The sequence below is a fragment of the Cherax quadricarinatus genome, chromosome 50 (assembly GCF_038502225.1).
Source record: "Cherax quadricarinatus isolate ZL_2023a chromosome 50, ASM3850222v1, whole genome shotgun sequence".
Lineage (NCBI taxonomy): Eukaryota > Metazoa > Arthropoda > Malacostraca > Decapoda > Parastacidae > Cherax > Cherax quadricarinatus.
The window spans coordinates 20,066,551-20,084,101 of NC_091341.1; the positions used below are offsets into that span (position 1 = coordinate 20,066,551).

The 17,551-nt window shown below is 38.1% G+C and overlaps 1 protein-coding gene across 6 annotated transcripts in view; it reads right to left on the reverse strand.

Moving 5' to 3' along the window:
- The window catches only part of LOC128695255 (ubiquitin carboxyl-terminal hydrolase 19), a 77,138-nt gene that overhangs the window by 15,539 nt on the left and 44,048 nt on the right, over window positions 1-17,551 (reverse strand). For 4 of the 6 annotated variants that reach the window (XM_070095481.1, XM_070095482.1, XM_070095485.1 and 1 more), the window contains exons 18-19: window positions 15,242-15,402; window positions 11,763-13,544 (exon numbers count right to left, since the gene is read on the reverse strand). In XM_070095481.1, coding sequence (XP_069951582.1) covers window positions 13,240-13,544; window positions 15,242-15,402 — 466 coding nt within the window. In that variant the 3' untranslated portion in view covers window positions 11,763-13,239. Of the gene's footprint in view, window positions 1-11,762; window positions 13,545-15,241; window positions 15,403-17,551 lie in introns of those variants that run through there. The other 2 variants (XM_070095484.1, XM_070095483.1) reach the window with 1 other exon arrangement.

Below are 17,551 nucleotides of genomic sequence, written 5' to 3' on the forward strand. Positions count from 1 at the left end.
ATAATGAATCTGTGCCAAAGGAGCTGGGGAAATAGCAGCTGGTATTGTTCGTACAGTCTGGAGCAAAAAAAAAAAAAAAAAAAAAAACCTAACCTGTTTGGAGGGTATGACACTGCCTAACCCATCTATATTAAGCAAACTATTGAGCATTTGCTCAAATACACAGCCTAAATATGTTCATAGCCCCACTCTTATAGAATTCAGCGTTATGTCATCATGTACCCTCTTCTCACGGCTAATTCCACATTCCCATCTCTATATTAATATTTCAGCTTTAGGTAAAATTTTATAAGGACAATCACAATATACTTGCAGCTTGATTCAGGGATTGTAAAACATTCACTAGACTTGCACATATGCACTAAGTTACGTCCTGTAGAGCTGGTGATGGATCAACATTAATGAAGCAAAATCTCTAGTAAACCAAATTTAAAAAATGTACAAGCAGATGGTTCATATTTCTTTAAAGGCCATATTTGGAGGAAACCTGATTATCAACATCCTGTATTATTTATTTCCCACATAATAAAGCACAAGCCTTTGAGAATCATTTGGGGATTAAATGTACCTTGACTGAGACCAGTTAAAAATGCTATTATAAACTAATCCTAGGCTAATTATTCTTTAATGTTCTTCCTTGGAGTGAGATCTATATTGTTACTCAGGATAAAGCTATCAATATTTTGTAATTATTATTGTACACCTTAATCAGAGGTTAATATTAAATTTCTGGAGGCAGCAATAAACCCTTATGGATCAAACAGCACCTGAGGGATTGAGAGGCAATCAGGTTTGATCCAGAGAAAAGGTCAGGTTCAACTCCTTGGATCAAGAGCCCTTCATCGGCATAAAGGAACTTGTTTGAAGGGGTTAATCAAAGGTTAGAAAATTAATGTAGGATCAGTACTTGTAAATGTAATTACACGTACTACCAGATGAAAATGTAAGCCCTAAGATGGCCATCCGTACAATAAATGATGTTAGGCACACAATATATTAGTTAAAGTTATTAGCAGTGTTGACAAGTGGCTCGTTGCATATACATAAAGTGTATTTGTCAAAATGGAAGACAGTATAAAGAGCAGAAAATGTGTAAGAGCTCTGGGAGCTCCTTAAGACTTTGCACCAATATTGAACCTCTTATCAAATAGTAACCATAATGTTATAATTTCAATCCTGATTCACTGTAGTACTTCATTTATTTAAGGTGATAACTTTGGTGATACACATATATACATACATACACACAGAACAAGCCAACACTCAAGAATTGAATTCTAATTCAGTAAAAAATTTAAGTTATTTCAAAATGCATTCTGTTAAACTAATTTTGTAATTCAGTGCATAAGAAATTATATGAACGTGAATGTTAAGACACGAGTTAGTACCATATTGATACTGAAACTGCTCTTGCAGAGAAGCTCTCACATAAAAAAAGAAACATGAAACTAATGCATGCAGCATGCATACCAAGAGAGCATACTGGAGAAATCCATTCTAAAGCTCAAGATGTAAAAATATTGTTGAAATACATATATAAAAGTGATAAAGTGAACATTTTTACAGAATTTAAGATATATGATTCAAAGATAAATCAATCTATTTTTTGCACTACCATTCCAGAGTACAATAAAATACCTCAGAAAATTATTTCTTGCTACCTAATTATCAATATTTCTGATGATTATAGTTGGCATTAAATAAAAATGGCATAAGTAACAAACAAGGAAAAGACATTTTAAACCACTAGGTGAATTTAAATATAACAATTTCCTAACTTATCTTCTGTATAAAATTTATCATTTTTGTTTTAAGAGAATCTTTGGGGTAAACAATTGGCAGCACAGACTTTGGCTTCATGCCATCTTTATACACTGAAAAATCTTAGCACATGCAAGATGAGCAGCATTTAAGGACTCTAGACTAAAAATGATTAATGTACATAGTGATCTAAGATCAAGGTCTTATTTTCACAATAAGCAAATTTTATACAAGAGTTACCCTGACCATTTTGTTAGTTATTTATGGATGGTATTTAAAACCACAACAGAGTTGAACATTACAAGACTATTTTGTGGAAACTTGTCATAAGTGACTGAAATGAGAGCCACACTACATAGGGTAAGAGGAAAAAAAAAAGATAACTGTAGTATAGTTCACATACTGGCAGTGATAATGGAGCCAACCTGCCCCTCAAAGGAGGAGCTTTGTTGCCCACGTGAGGGCTCTTGACTGACAGAAGTGAACCTGTCCTCCCTTTCCTTGGACTAAATCTATCTGCTTGACTCCTATTCCCCATGCACTATGTGACCCTTATGAATTTAGCTCCCCACCCCTTCCTCCAATTAAAATAATAATGGTGACCAACTGATTGTTAGTCAGCTTGTAAAAGATGAGAAGGTAAAAGGCAGTGCGTTTGATATACTAGCAATGATGACCAAAACCAGATGAATGCAGGTCCAAAATATTCTTTATATACAGGTACATGTACACACTAATTTTCTGGCACCCTTGGCCCCTAAGCCTTGGCAAAATATCAATTTTGCTGGACCAACAGATGTCACATGAAAATTCAACAATATACCTCTGACCAATTAATTACATATACACCTCTTATGTCTCTGAAGCACCACAGACTATTTGAAGCTAAAAGATTAGTATACTAAATGAAACCGGTTTATTACTGTACTTACAAACATCGTTGCAGTAATACTGCTGGTCAAGTTGTAAAATTTTACAATTTTACTTAAACTGTAGAGCTAATCACAAAGGTCTGAAAGTTGAAGGTTGTCAAGGATTACCATTTCACAGCCAATAGTTTCATCATGAATTTGTGATGTAAGGGAACATCCAGGGTACTGGAAGTGGGAGCCACAGGATGTAGGCCTACAGCCATGACATTCTTTTTCATCCAATCAAAGTTATTTTATCTTTCCATTAGTAATTTTTCATGCATTAAATAAAAATTCATTAGCTACTGCTCCGTCATGAAGGAACATTGTTCTGATCCTTTGATTAATTCACCTAACTTGTTAGTAGCTATGGCTAATAAATTAATCCTTGCATAGCTATGGTCAAATAAATCACACAAGATCATGGGATCACCACCAACAACTGCAGTGTAAACAATATAAGCAAGTAAACAAACCACGGTATGGTGGGGCTCAAACTCATGGCAAGCGAGTCGTAAAACTCCAGACCAGTGTGTAAGCCATTGGGCCAGCTGGTTACAATAAGATTTATCCAGCTAGGCATATTTATACACCACAGGGAGGCAAACATGGGCTCCACAGTGGGACCCATGCTCACCATGTTTGCAATTATGGTATTACAATTTTCCCGAGTCATAATATAAGCGTGTGCTAAATATGCCATCTGTGGCCGTCCTCGGAATTTTGCCAGACTAAAAGAGGTGATGGTGCCGGACCATCCACTGCCAGAAAATTGGTGTTGGTGTTACACCCAGTGGCATTGCTTGGGTTGGTGTCACCCAGGGCCGAATCTTTGGTGTCGCCCGGGGCAGCATCTTTGATGTCAACCCCCACGAAATCCAAGGGCGGGGGGATGGTGGGGGAGTAAACTCCAGTTACGTCACTACTGCATGTCCAGTGACTAATGTTTAGCAATGAGAATGTTTAAGGGCCATAAACCGAACAGGAGAATACTTCTCAACTTTATTAATGATAAAATAAATAACTGTAGTAATATTGAGGAAACAAACTCAAATACCACTTTGAGTAAAGGCAACATATCCTACATTTATTTATCTTCAACAATGAAAAAAGAAGAAAAACTGCAATATCAGAGCAACACTAGTTCCAATTTGACCTTGAGTATAGGTAACATCTCAGTGAATCAGATCTTACATTTCCTTGCCTCCAATCCTGCAAAATCATCTATCACATCATCAAAATCAATGATTTTCCCTATATAGGCCTATTTGTACTCTGTAATCATACAAGAGGCTACGTATATAGAAAAGAAGGATTTTTCTCTTATGTTGCTGCAGCACTGTTTTGGCCATTAGTGTCATCTTTAGAGGCTCTATGGTGTCCCCCGGGGCACCCCCCTCCTGCCCCCTTTACAATGCCACTGGTTGCACCCATATACATATTCACTAGACAGAGGTAACAATTCTAGCTCTTAAAGTCCTGGTTATTTTATCTCACACAGGCCAGTCTGTTCAGATATAAAATACACAGGGGAATCTGAAGAGTAGAAATCTTTGAAATACGATTTTTTTTCCCTTTTTTACATTAGCTGATCTACAAAAATAACCTAGCATCTTCTCCTGTGCTCAAAGCATGTTTTAACTATCTGAAAGGTAGAAATGGAAAGAAAAACCAGCATTAACACACAAGCCAAAAAATTAAATTGTGCAGTGTTGTCCCACCCCTGAGCTCCTCGAGAGTCACACCCCTTAGTTGGTTCTTGTGCCGAAAGATTTTTGGCCAAGTTGCAGTGGCTCAATCCATTTTCCAACTTTTATTTGTCCCCTTTGTCTTCCTGAGCCTAAAGGTAAAAGTAATAACCTTCTCTTTAGTATAATAGAGAAAAAATGGAGTCAGATATCCCATGTCTGTATATCCAAATTTGTACTGCATGCTAAATGAAGTATTAAACTAATACTATGAGAAAAAAAAAAAGAGAATGAAGAGATTTAAATTACATGCTAGATCCTGTCATTATCTAAAAAAAATAGTATTTATACAGAAAAGAAGTCAGTCACACACACACAAAAAAAAAAAGCTAAACAAATGCTCTAATTATCTGACAATATGGACAAAGGTCCATAATTCCACAATTTGTCCATTGCAATACTGTCTGGTCATCTTCTAGGTATTGTGCCGAGTCTGCTAACTCTGACATCTGTCCAGTAAGAACCTAAGTGGCCACATCCAGGACCTGTCCATTTCTCTTGTTCAAGCCTCAGGCCACCGGTGCCAATTTATTATTTGTGCTCGCTTTCACATACACTCATCATTCAGTCCCTAATTTTCCCTAGATTTAGAGCACTTTGTGAGTTTTATTAACATATTAAGTAATGTGCAACTGGCAATGGCTTATAAAACAAGTGGTGATGTCAAGAGAAAACATGTGGTTCTCAATGTAGTTTTCAGAAATCTACATCTTCCTAGCCAGTCACCTACATTATTTTCACTAGGAGAGTTTTACAGCTCCTCTGAATCAGAATAAAATTTCTTCCTAGTCACCACTATCAATCACAGCAGTTTGCACCTCATCTCTCCACTACAAAAAGGTAACTAAAATAACTAAGTTACATAGAGTACTATAAAACTACTACACAGTACAGCACTGTAGTACTACAGGTTACAATACCCACATTCTTAGTGTCTCGTTGTCTTCTGCACGAGTGGACCAAGTCCACTACTTCAGAAAACAACTGGATGATCATGAAATATTAATTTCATAATTCAAATTTACGGACAATCGACATTATTGTACAGCTCCTTTTCATCCCATTAGTCCATTAACCCTTTCAGGGTCCAGACCTCTGATCTGAAATTTTTCAAAACATGAAATGGAAGAAAATCTTTTTCTGAAGGTAATGAAACCAAAAGGTACAAAATTTGATGGGAAAACTTACAGAATTACACTCTCGCAGAGGTAGCGGTCTCGGTGATGTTTATGCATCGGTGATTTTGTTCCAGCCAACCAAGCTCTTAGCTATTTCACTTGTATGCCTTCCACTATCAACTGAGCACAGGAAACCACGCATTCAACTACAGTGGAACCTCGGTTTTCGTTTTTAATTCAAAAACCAAATTCGACGAAAACTAAAGCAATATTTCCTATAAGAAATAATGTAAATCCAATTAATCCATTCCAGACACCCGAGAATATTAACAAAAAATGCATTTTATAGAGAATAACAATAGTTTTACATACAGAAAATAATGAGAAATAAATATAGAGCACTAATTTTAATGGATAAATGAGCATTTAAATCAGTTTTACCTTTATTGAAGACTCTTGTTTGTCCGAACTTGCACCCTTGCCATACCTTAACACACTGTGTATGCCAGATCGCTTCTTGAAGTTGTTGAATCAGCCTCTACTGGCCTTATATTCACTAACAGCAGTACTCATTTCAGGCCCATTCTTTACGAGTTCTGCATGCAAATTATCCCCTCCACAACACTATCTCCCACTAACTGTTTTTCGTTGAGCCACACCATAAACAACTTTTCAACATCTTCAACTGTTTGATTGTTTGCAATCTGTTTCGTTAGCAAACTTACCCCTTTTGCAATATAAAATTCCTTGATTTCTTTTTTCTTCACCAGGATGGAACAGACTGTTTATGAGGACTTCCCGTACATCCTGGCGAGATCGACCACACGCATGCCACTTTTGTACTTATCTACAAGTTCTTTCTTGAATTCTACTGTTTCTCACTTTATTTATCAAAGGGCTGGCACTTGGAACTTTCTCTGGCCCTGTGGTGGATTATTTAGCAGTCACACTCAATAAACAAGCACAAAAAACAATCGATTATTATGAAATGTTTCATAAGATCACGCGGGGTAATGTTCACTCGACAAGAAACAAAGCCAGACTGACTCAGAATGCGTGCATGGGATGCTTTGTGTGGGCACGGGCGCGCGGACACACTCGGTATGGCGGACGAAAACCAAGGTGACAAGTGAAAACTGGGACAAAATTCTGACAAAACAGTTGTCGAAAACTAAATTCGGCAAAAACCAGGGCAAATGAAAACCAAGGTTCCACTGTATTTCAACTGCCCAATAGTGATCAAAAGTTAGTACAGTGGAACCTCGGTACTCCAACAGCTCCCTACTCTAACAATTCGGCATTTGAATGCTTTGTTCGGTAAAAAAAATTGCTCGGTAATCTACCGTTTGCTTGGCACTCTACCAAACAAACATGACCTGTCAGAACTTCGCTGCAAACTATTTCGTGTTTCTTCGCATTTTCTGGTATGTTTTTTGGTGAAGATTAGTAATAACAGCCAACCAAAAACAAAATTGGTTGGGAAAAATCTGTTGGGAACTCGAACAGATTGGCACTCGAGCAGCCTTCTGGAGCGAATTAAGTTCGAGTACTGAGGTTCCACTGTAATTTGGCCAATTTCACACAAGATTAAAAAATTGCCAATTTAAAAACAGGGTACAAAATAAACAATGTAGACATTCCTGGCACTAAAACATTTCCTCTGTTCATTAGTCATGTCCTATTGTACTTGCTTTCTATTCTGAAATTTTATTCAAACAAAAAATGCATTAAGTCCTTAACTTACGAACATGTTGAGAATCTTCCATACTGTGTATAATATTGTATCATTATTGTGTACATCATTATTTTGCACAGTGTCCCAATGAGTACGTACGTTAAAGACTTCCTGTATTATGAATATTATACACGATACAGAAGATTCTCAACGTGTTCGTAAGTCGAGGACTAATTGTAGAAGATTTACTGTTGTACAAGACTGAACAGCAGGGGGGGATATAGTGTTGGAGTGGTTGGTACTTTTGTTTAATAAATGTATGAAAGAGGGGAAGGTACCTAGGGATTGGCGGAGAGCATGTATAGTCCCTTTATATAAAGGGAAAGGGGACAAAAGAGATTGTAAAAATTATAGAGGAATAAGTTTACTGAGTATACCAGGAAAAGTATACGGTAGAGTTATAATTGAAAGAATTAGAGGTAAGACAGAATGTAGAATTGCAGATGAGCAAGGAGGCTTCAGAGTGGGTAGGGGATGTGTAGATCAAGTGTTTACATTGAAGCATATATGTGAACAGTATTTAGATAAAGGTAGGGAAGTATTTATTTCATTTATGGATTTAGAAAAGGCATATGATAGAGTGGATAGAGGAGCAATGTGGCAGATGTTGCAAGTTTATGGAATAGGTGGTAAGTTACTAAATGCTGTAAAGAGCTTTTATGAGGATAGTGAGGCTCAGGTTAGGGTGTGTAGAAGAGAGGGAGAATACTTCCCGGTAAAAGTAGGTCTTAGACAGGGATGTGTAATGTCACCATGGTTGTTTAATATATTTATAGATGGGGTTGTAAAATAAGTAAATGCTAGGGTGTTTGGGAGAGGGGTGGGATTAAATTATGGGGAATCAAATTCAAAATGGGAATTGACACAGTTACTTTTTGCTGATGATACTGTGCTTATGGGAGATTCTAAAGAAAAATTGCAAAGGTTAGTGGATGAGTTTGAGAATGTGTGTAAATGTATAAAGTTGAAAGTGAACATAGAAAAGAGTAAGGTGATGAGGGTATCAAATGATTTAGATAAAGAAAAATTGGATATCAAATTGTGGAGGAGGAGTATGGAAGAAGTGAATGTTTTCAGATACTTGGGAGTTGACGTGTCGGCGGATGGATTTATGAAGGATGAGGTTAATCATAGAATTGATGAGGGAAAAAAGGTGAGTGGTGCGTTGAGGTATATGTGGAGTCAAAAAACGTTATCTATGGAGGCAAAGAAGGGAATGTATGAAAGTATAGTAGTACCAACACTCTTATATGGATGTGAAGCTTGGGTGGTAAATGCAGCAGCGAGGAGACGGTTGGAGGCAGTGGAGATGTCCTGTCTAAGGGCAATGTGTGGTGTAAATATTATGCAGAAAATTCGGAGTGTGGAAATTAGGAGAAGGTGTGGAGTAATAAAAGCATTAGTCAGAGGGCAGAAGAGGGGTTGTTGAGGTGGTTTGGTCATTTAGAGAGAATGGATCAAAGTAGAATGACATGGAAAGCATATAAATCTATAGGGGAAGGAAAGAGGGGTAGGGGTTGTCCTCGAAAGGGTTGGAAAGAGGGGGTAAAGGAGGTTTTGTGGGCGAGGGGCTTGGACTTCCAGCAAGCGTGCATGAGCGTGTTAGATAGGAGTGAATGGAGACGAATGATACTTGGGACCTGACGATCTGTTGGAGTGTGAGCAGGGTAATATTTAGTGAAGGGATTCAGGGAAACCGGTTATTTTCTTATAGTCGGACTTGAGTCCTGGAAATGGGAAGTACAATGCCTGCACTTTAAAGGAGGGGTTCGGGATATGTTGTGTATCTTTATACGTATGTGCTTCTAAACTGTTGTATTCTGAGCACCTCTGCAAAGGTAGTGATAATGTGTGAGTATGGTGAAAGTGTTGAATGATGATGAAATATTTTCTTTTTGGGGATTTTCTTTCTTTTTGGGTCACCTTGTTGGGGGGGGAGGGGGGGGGGAAAGAGAAAGAGAAAGAGAGAAAGAGAGAGAGAGAGAAAGAGAGAAAGAGAGAGAGAAAGAGAGAAAGAGAGAAAGAGAGAGAAAGAGAAAGAGAGAGAAAGAGAAAGAGAAAGAGAGAGAAAGAGAGAGAAAGAGAGAGAAAGAGAGAGAGAGAGAAAGAGAGAGAAGAGGGAGAAAGAGAGAGAAGAGGGAGAAAGAGAGAAGAGGGAGAAAGAGAGAGAGAAGAGGGAGAAAGAGAGAAGAGGGAGAAAGAGAGAGAAGAGGGAGAAAGAGAGAGAAAGAGAGAGAGAAAGAGAGAAAGAGAGAGAAAGAGAGAAAGAGAGAGAAAGAGAGAGAAAGAGAGAGAAAGAGAGATAGAGAGAGAGAGAGAGAGAGAGAGAGAGAGAGAGAGAGAGAGAGAGAGAGAGAGAGAGAGAGAGAGAGAGAGAGAGAGAGAGAGAGAGAGAGAGAAAAAGAAAGAAAGACTGAACAGCTGGACACATATTGGATGAATGACATAATTTGCATCCTCTGGAATATTGGCAAAAATTTATCATTTTTGCTACTTTAAGCTCAATTTCAAGTTACTTCCAGTCCTGAAACCAGTCAAAATCATCTCCGTTTCTGTAACATCTTCCAGTCTATCAAATAATACCCAGAAACTAAGAATGCAACCATAAAAAACATCCTAAAATGTATCACAAATTTACTATTTTGAACTAAATACACTAAGTTTTTTCCTTATCGTGCACTGCACAAGGCAGGATTTTTTTTATATGGTGCACACTCGCTGCATAGACCCATTCTTTCATATTTAAATCCAAATTTACCTGAGCTCATCACACAGTTCTATGAGAGGTTTTACTTTATTAACAAGAGATTGGTTTACATGAATGACTAATGAATTGTAAGAAAGCATAGCAATGACTCCAATTAAAACTAAATTTCATATAGTACAGTAAACTTTTGTACAGCACAGTACATTTTTTCCTGTGCCTCTTTAACAGGACAGTTTACAAATTGTCTTTTCAAGACAGTTCATACTGAAACCATATTTTATAGCTTGACAGATTCTTGAAGAAATGCATCTGAGCCCTGGGTAATGCTACATCTCCCAGGATATCAAAAGTGTCTTGGTTACACTAACAGTGATTAGCCATAAACATGTCCAGGTAGCAAAAATGCAGTCACTAATCAAAACAAATTTAAGTGTGAAAAACTACCGAGGACATGAATATATGGATAAATGTTGGCCGAGTAGGTAGATAATTTAAGAGTTTCCTATATTACCATGTTTTACTGTAAATGACCACCATTCACACCAGGAGCTTGATTCCCTGATATAAACACTTCCCTGTCTACTACTAAGATTCTAACATGACATTCAAACATGACAAGATTCCATATCATTCAAAGCTATATTTACTGTCCCTTACCATAAATTACCTTGGTCTTCTGATGAAAGAGAAACATTTAGGCATTTTACTTCTTTCTTGTTTGAAAATCAACCCTGACACCCAAAAAAAGGTATACAGTGGACCCCCGCATAACGATTACCTCCGAATGCGACCAATTATGTAAGTGTATTTATGTAAGTGCGTTTGTACGTGTATGTTTGGGGGTCTGAAATGGACTAATCTACTTCACAATATTTCTTATGGGAACAAATTCGGTCAGTACTGGCACCTGAACATACTTCTGGAGTGAAAAAATATCGTTAACCGGGGGTCCACTGTAATAGTGATGCTGAAGATGCTAAGAGGAATAAGTATAAAAGTCTGGGTGGTGTGAAACAGAAAAATTGTATAGAAACAGGCAAGTCCATCAGCTGATGTAGCAGCTCCGAGGATATTTCCTGTACATTTGTGGAAGTAAATTTGCATTAATCGTCTGTATACTTCTATAACAATAAGTAGAAGGAACACAGAATTTTAGGTTGGGTAAAATTCATTATTACTTTTTAGCATATTTTGAACTAAGAAAATTGTGCAGTGAAGTTATAATGGTCACCTGGCACTGTAAGAACTCTGCTTTCTCATTCTCTTACTTTCTCTAGCACTCTCACTTTTTTTTTTGTCCTCTCAATGGTGTTTGGGCAATCTTCAACGCACAAGTTTATCGTATGCCTGGATGCTCTGTCTGTTGTACAAGAATGGTATACAATACCGACAAGATAAAATTAAGACACATATGCAACATCTCGGTATCTTTATTGTAGACGTTTCGCCATCCAGTGGCTTTATCAATACAAATTCCAGTTATGTCCTGGAATTTGTATTGATAGAGCCACTGGATGGCGAAACGTCTACAATAAAGATACCCAGGTGTTGCACGTGTCTTAATTTCATCATGCTGTCACAAATCCTGACAAACTCTCTTATTGTTGTACAATTATATACTAGTTTGTCAGTGCCTAAACATCACTACATCCAACTAGGTCTAGTAGGGCAACATGAACCCTCTCCACATACTTTTAAATCAACACACCCTGACATCTACAATGTAAGGTATGTAAAGTATCAAAAACTATTATTTTTGATGCAATAAGAAATTTAAGAAAATTTGCTTTTTTTTTTTTTTTTTTTTTTTTTTTTTTTTTTTTTTTTTTTTTTTTTTTTTTTTTTTTAAAGATGTGTCAAGAATGTAACCAAATTTTTCTCCCGTTTTTCACTCTACATCATCTTATCCTCTATGTGACCGATTACCTTCTGCAATGCATGGTAATTCACTGTAATTTTCCTTAAAAACCTCAACTTCCTTGCTCTTTCTACACACAAAATATAGTGCACAAAGATTTTTTTATAATATTCTTGTATTTTTTAGTCAAGTGCTCAATTACAATTATGCCACTCTGCTTTGCATAAAGTTTCTGATAATCTTAGCACAACACTTTACAAATCACAGAGACTCAAACTCTGTTTGTGTCGCATAGGAAAATATTTACAAGAGTATGTGGGAATACAGAACTAGTTTTACTTTCAACCATGACAACAGGAATTCTCAGTCACAAGTCCATAAGAATTAAATTTTTTATACCAAGGAATTTCTTTTATGGCAAAAGTTGGATAAAAGTGGTACAGCTTATACTATTATCACTCTTCACCAGCACAGATGCTGGCAAGGATCTTGATCCAAGGAACCAGATTTAGCTTCTTTTTTCCTTGGATCAAACCTGACTGCCTCCCATTCCCAGGTGGTATACAGCCATTACAGGTTTAGCTCTACCCTCTGATTAAATTATTATTATTATTATTATTATTATTATTATAATCAAAAAGAAGCGCTAAGCCACAAGGGCTACCCTCTGATTAAAATAAAAACACACTGTCAAAATTATACAATGTAAAAAAAGCAATCTGCATTTGTAGCAATGAATGTATGGATTACTGTATTAATGAATTCCTGGAGAATGGTAAAACATAGTACTTTCTTCACCCAAAAGATTTCTAGAGCCACAAGAAAATGATGCGTACTGACAAGGTCTACTGAAGACAAAAAAAATTGCTCAAGTGGTCTGGAATGGAAATGTTAAGAAAAAATGTGAAAGCTTACCAGTTAATGAATGCATGTCGATTATAAGTGTACATGTAGAATGACATGTAGGTGAAAAGTGAGAGTATTAACAGTATGTGGATATGTTTTGAAAAGATGTATGAAATATCGCACTCAGACGAGGAGGCAAAAGATGGTATTAGTGACGTGCAGTAATTATGGTGCTTGCTGACAAATGCATGGCTACCGCTGCTATAAATGGCATTTAGCATACTCAGTGCAAAGCACAACATATAAAAAGAAAAGCTATATTATATGATTTATCACACAGATCTGGACAAATGTTAAAAATCCTTTTAAGGAAATATCAAACTAGAATGACTGATTTAGGAAACATAAGACACTGAAATATATTACAACAAACTTTACACAACCAGAAATTAAAAATAATAATAATTGTAGTCACAAAATGTGAGCCACATCCTCGCACATCACTGACACACAAGCCAACATGCACCTTTTTGTTTTTAGTTGAAAAATCACTTTTTAGTCAAGTTCTTCCTGAGCAGTACTAAGCTGTTCCTCTCCTTCCAGACTGGAGGATGAAGGTTGAGAGGAGGACAAAGAGGACAACTGAGATATAGAGGAGATGGACATTGGTGTTGCTTCCTCAATATCTGGGCCTTGATCAAACCCATTCTCCTCTAGGGCAGCAAGAGCTGGGGGAGGCAATGGTCTGTGCATTGAAAAGGGTGTATCTCTCCGTCGGTAGAGCAGCAGATAGGCTTGTTCATTGACAACCCGAGATTCGTGGCAGAAGGTGACCCTGCTATCATCAAACAACCTCCAATCTAATAAAAAAAAAAGGAATGTATATTAGCATTTCAGCAAACTAATAAATAATAGACGACTGTCAATACTCATTAAAGGTAAGCTGTTCACCTAAAATTCTACCTATAAAGTAACATGTAAACTGGTTTGGAATGTTTCAGTTTATAAATTATTCATCTTAATGACTGAACCTCATGAAGAAATATAACAAACTGCACTCAAACAAAAATGAGAAGTGGAGGTTACCCTTTTGTAACTGGACAAACTGATTACAAATTAAACAATATATTCTGATTGTTTTACATTTACAATAAATAACATGCCAAAAAAAAAAACTATTATGTATAATATTACCTCCCTTAAATGTGTAACACAATTCAATAAACTAAAAATTTTCCCTGGCATTATAGTAGAATATAAAAAAAAAAAAAAAACATATTCATTTTTCAAAACCACACATTTATATGGAAATATATTGATTGAATAACTCACAGCAAAACTAAGGTTAGTGTCCCAAACTTAGGGCACATCAAAAAATTTATTTGTAAATTTTTGTTTCCATCTCTTCAACCTCTTTTCACAGTTCATTCCTCTTATTTCTGGGATTAGTCTGGTTGCAAACCACCTTTTACCTTTTTTGAGGTTCTGAATGTTTGATCAATTAGGGGTTCCACACTATGTTTACATACTTAATGATTGGCCTAGCATATGTATATGTACAAAGTTCTGAAAGACTGTGCTGTCAAGTTCCTGAATGCTAATCTAAGGTTTGCTATCTTGAACATACTGCAGGGTACTGACTGGGGAAGGAAGGGCGAGTGGCTTTATGGTTATATAAGTGGTTGAATATAGGTAACAGATGACAGGAAGACAATAGTGGCTTGTATGGAGAGTGGAACGAGGATGGAGGACAAACCTGCGAGATGATGTGGTGGTAGTATTAGTGGGTTCAGTAGCAATCACTGCTGTGATGGCAGCGAGTGGAAATAGGCATGCAGAGACAAGAGTAGATATGGAAGGGGTGAGGCTGGTGTGTATGGGTTGAAATGTGAGAGTTGTGGTAGATTTGGCAGAGAGTGGGCACATAAGCTCCTGTGTTAAGAATATTAGTGAATATAGTGAGGGCACCTCTGCAAAAACAGTGATTATGTGTGAGTGAGGTGAAGAGTTGAATGACGATGAAAGTATTTTCTTTTTGGGTCACCCTGCCTCGGTGGGAGACGGCCAACTTGTTATGGAAAAAAAACAAAAAAAATTGGTGAGGGCAATTTTCTTTAATGGTAGTGATATACAGTTCAACTCAATGAGGGTGACAAAATTCCTACATCATTTCCCAAGTCAGAAAAGCTTCCCTTGTAGCAAGAGAATATATACATCCAGTCGAAATGTGGAATTAAAATTTATTGCATTTCCCCAGGCTCAACCACATTCCACATAAAGTATACTCTTAGAAAAATTCAGTGTACTGAAGAACAAATGACATGATGAAAACATGTTAAAACAATACAAGACTCTAATGTACTTATAACCATGAAGGGTACGGGTAACACGGAGGGTATGGGTAACATGCAGGGTACAGGTAACATGCAGAGTATGGGTAACACATAGGGTACGGGTAACACTAAGGGGACAGGTAACATGAAGGGTACAGGTAACACGAAAGGTATAGACCTCAAATCCATCCAAGAGATTCAACAAGCACAAACGATAACCTTACCAATCTCAGACTGACGAGAATCATGTTTTGATACCAGCCGTGCATACGAGGTATAATGGCCACCCAAGAGACGGCCCATGTGGTTAATAACACCATACAAATCATACAGGGCAGGACCATCTTCAGGCTCTGCTGACATGTAAGGCTGCAAATCCAACCCTCTGCCAGTAAGAAAGAGATAAGACACTTAACATCTATGCATTATATTTTCAATAGTATGCACATGCACACATGCATGTGCATACTAATGATGCAAGAAAAAAGTGAAACATACTGTATTATCACAAAACAAAATTGAATTTAAAATCGCATCAATATTTTATTTATATCAAAGTACTTTCCTTGAATAAAAAACGAAGTAACCCCAATTTTTTGCCTCAAACATTGGAAGGCACATCTGATTTACTCAAGTTTTGTAAACCAAGATATTTAATTATAAATGCTACAACCACTAGAAATTTTAAACTTGTATAATAGATTAAGGTAGTAGGTTGGTAGACAGCAACCGTCCTGCCAACTGAGTGTAAAACGGAAGCCTGTAATTGTTTTACATGTACAAGCATATACAGTGGACCCCCGCATAACGATTACCTCCGAATGCGACCAATTATGTAAGTGTATTTATGTAAGTGCGTTTGTACGTGTATGTTTGGGGGTCTGAAATGGACTAATCTACTTCACAATATTCCTTATGGGAATAAATTCGGTCAGTACTGGCACCTGAACATACTTATGGAATGAAAAAATATCGTTAACCGGGGGTCCACTGTATATTCACACACCCCTCTGGGTTTTCTTCTATTTTCTTACTAGTTCTTATTCTTGTTTATTTCCTCTTATCTCCATGGGGAAGTGGAAGAGAATTCTTCCTCTGTAAGCCATGTGTGTCGTAAGAGGCAACTAATATGCCAGGAGCAAGGGACTAGTAACTCCTTCTCCTGTATACATTACTAAAGTTAAAAAGAGAAACTTTTGTTTTTCTTATTGGGCCACCCTGCTTCAGTGGGATACGGCCGGTTTGTTAAAAGAAGAAGATAATAGATTAAACAATGAAGACGGACACCACAAGCAAAGCTCTGCTCCTGTAATTACAAACAGGCAGTCATACAAACATACTTCCCTTACTGAGTACTGAACACACATACGAACTTGTTTACCACACTGGGTATTGCATACACATACTAATTTGCTTACTACACTGGGTACTGTGTATATATACTAACTTGCATGCCTCACTGGATATTGTACATACCAGTACAGTGGACCCTCGAGTTTTGAACCTACCAACTATCGAACATTTTGAGTTTCGAACGCTTTTTTTTAAGCAATTTTTTTCCGAGTATCGAACTCTACCCGTCTTTCGAACCACCGGGTACCGGACCTGTCCGCCAACCAGCTCTGTCCGCGTCCCTCGTGAGCCAGTCTGGCTTTGTTGATGCTTGAGTGAACACTAACCTGCCACTCATTTAAACATTTCACAATTAATTCATTGTGTTTGGTGCTTGTTTATTAAGTGTGATTGTGAAATAAGCTACCATGGTGGTGATGGTGGATGGTGGGAGTGGATGGTGGTGGTGGATGGTGGTGGTGGATGGTGGTGGTGGATGGTGGTGGTGGATGGTGGTGGTGGATGGTGGTGGTGGGAGTGGATGGTGGGAGTGGAGGCTATCTGGCTGGCTGGCTGCCTGACTAACTGGCTGGCTGGCTATCTGGCTGGCTATCTAGCTACCTGACCAGCCAGGCTGTGGTTCATATGTTTGATTGCATGCAGCCAGCAGTAACAGCCTGGTTGATCAGGCCCTGATCCACCATGAGGCCTGGTCACAGATCAGGTAAACACAAATACAATTATACATAGTGTAAATTACTTAGGATAACCCAAAAAATCCAGACTGGCAAGCAATACGTATCAGGACTCAGATGTGACGCAGTGACCACTGCGTCATGTGTAATACATGTTGGTTCACTAGTGGCTCTCTCTGAGACAGAGGCAAGCAGACAAAGATAGACAGACATGTTTATGTGTAAAGTGAAAACGTATAAAGCGAAGGCAGCCAGCCAGCCTCCCTGCCAGCCAGCCAGCCCCCCTGCCAGCCAGCTAGCCTCCCTGCCAGCCATCCAGCCTCCCTGCCTGCTAGTCAGCCTCCCTGCCTGCCAGCCATCCAGCCTCCCTGCCTGCCAGCCAGCCAGCCATCCAGCCTCCCTGCCTGCCAGCCAGCCAGCCATCCAGCCTCCCTGCCTGCCTGCCAGCCAGCCATCCAGCTTCCCTGCCTGCCAGCCAGCCATCCAGCCTCCCTGCCTGCCTGCCTG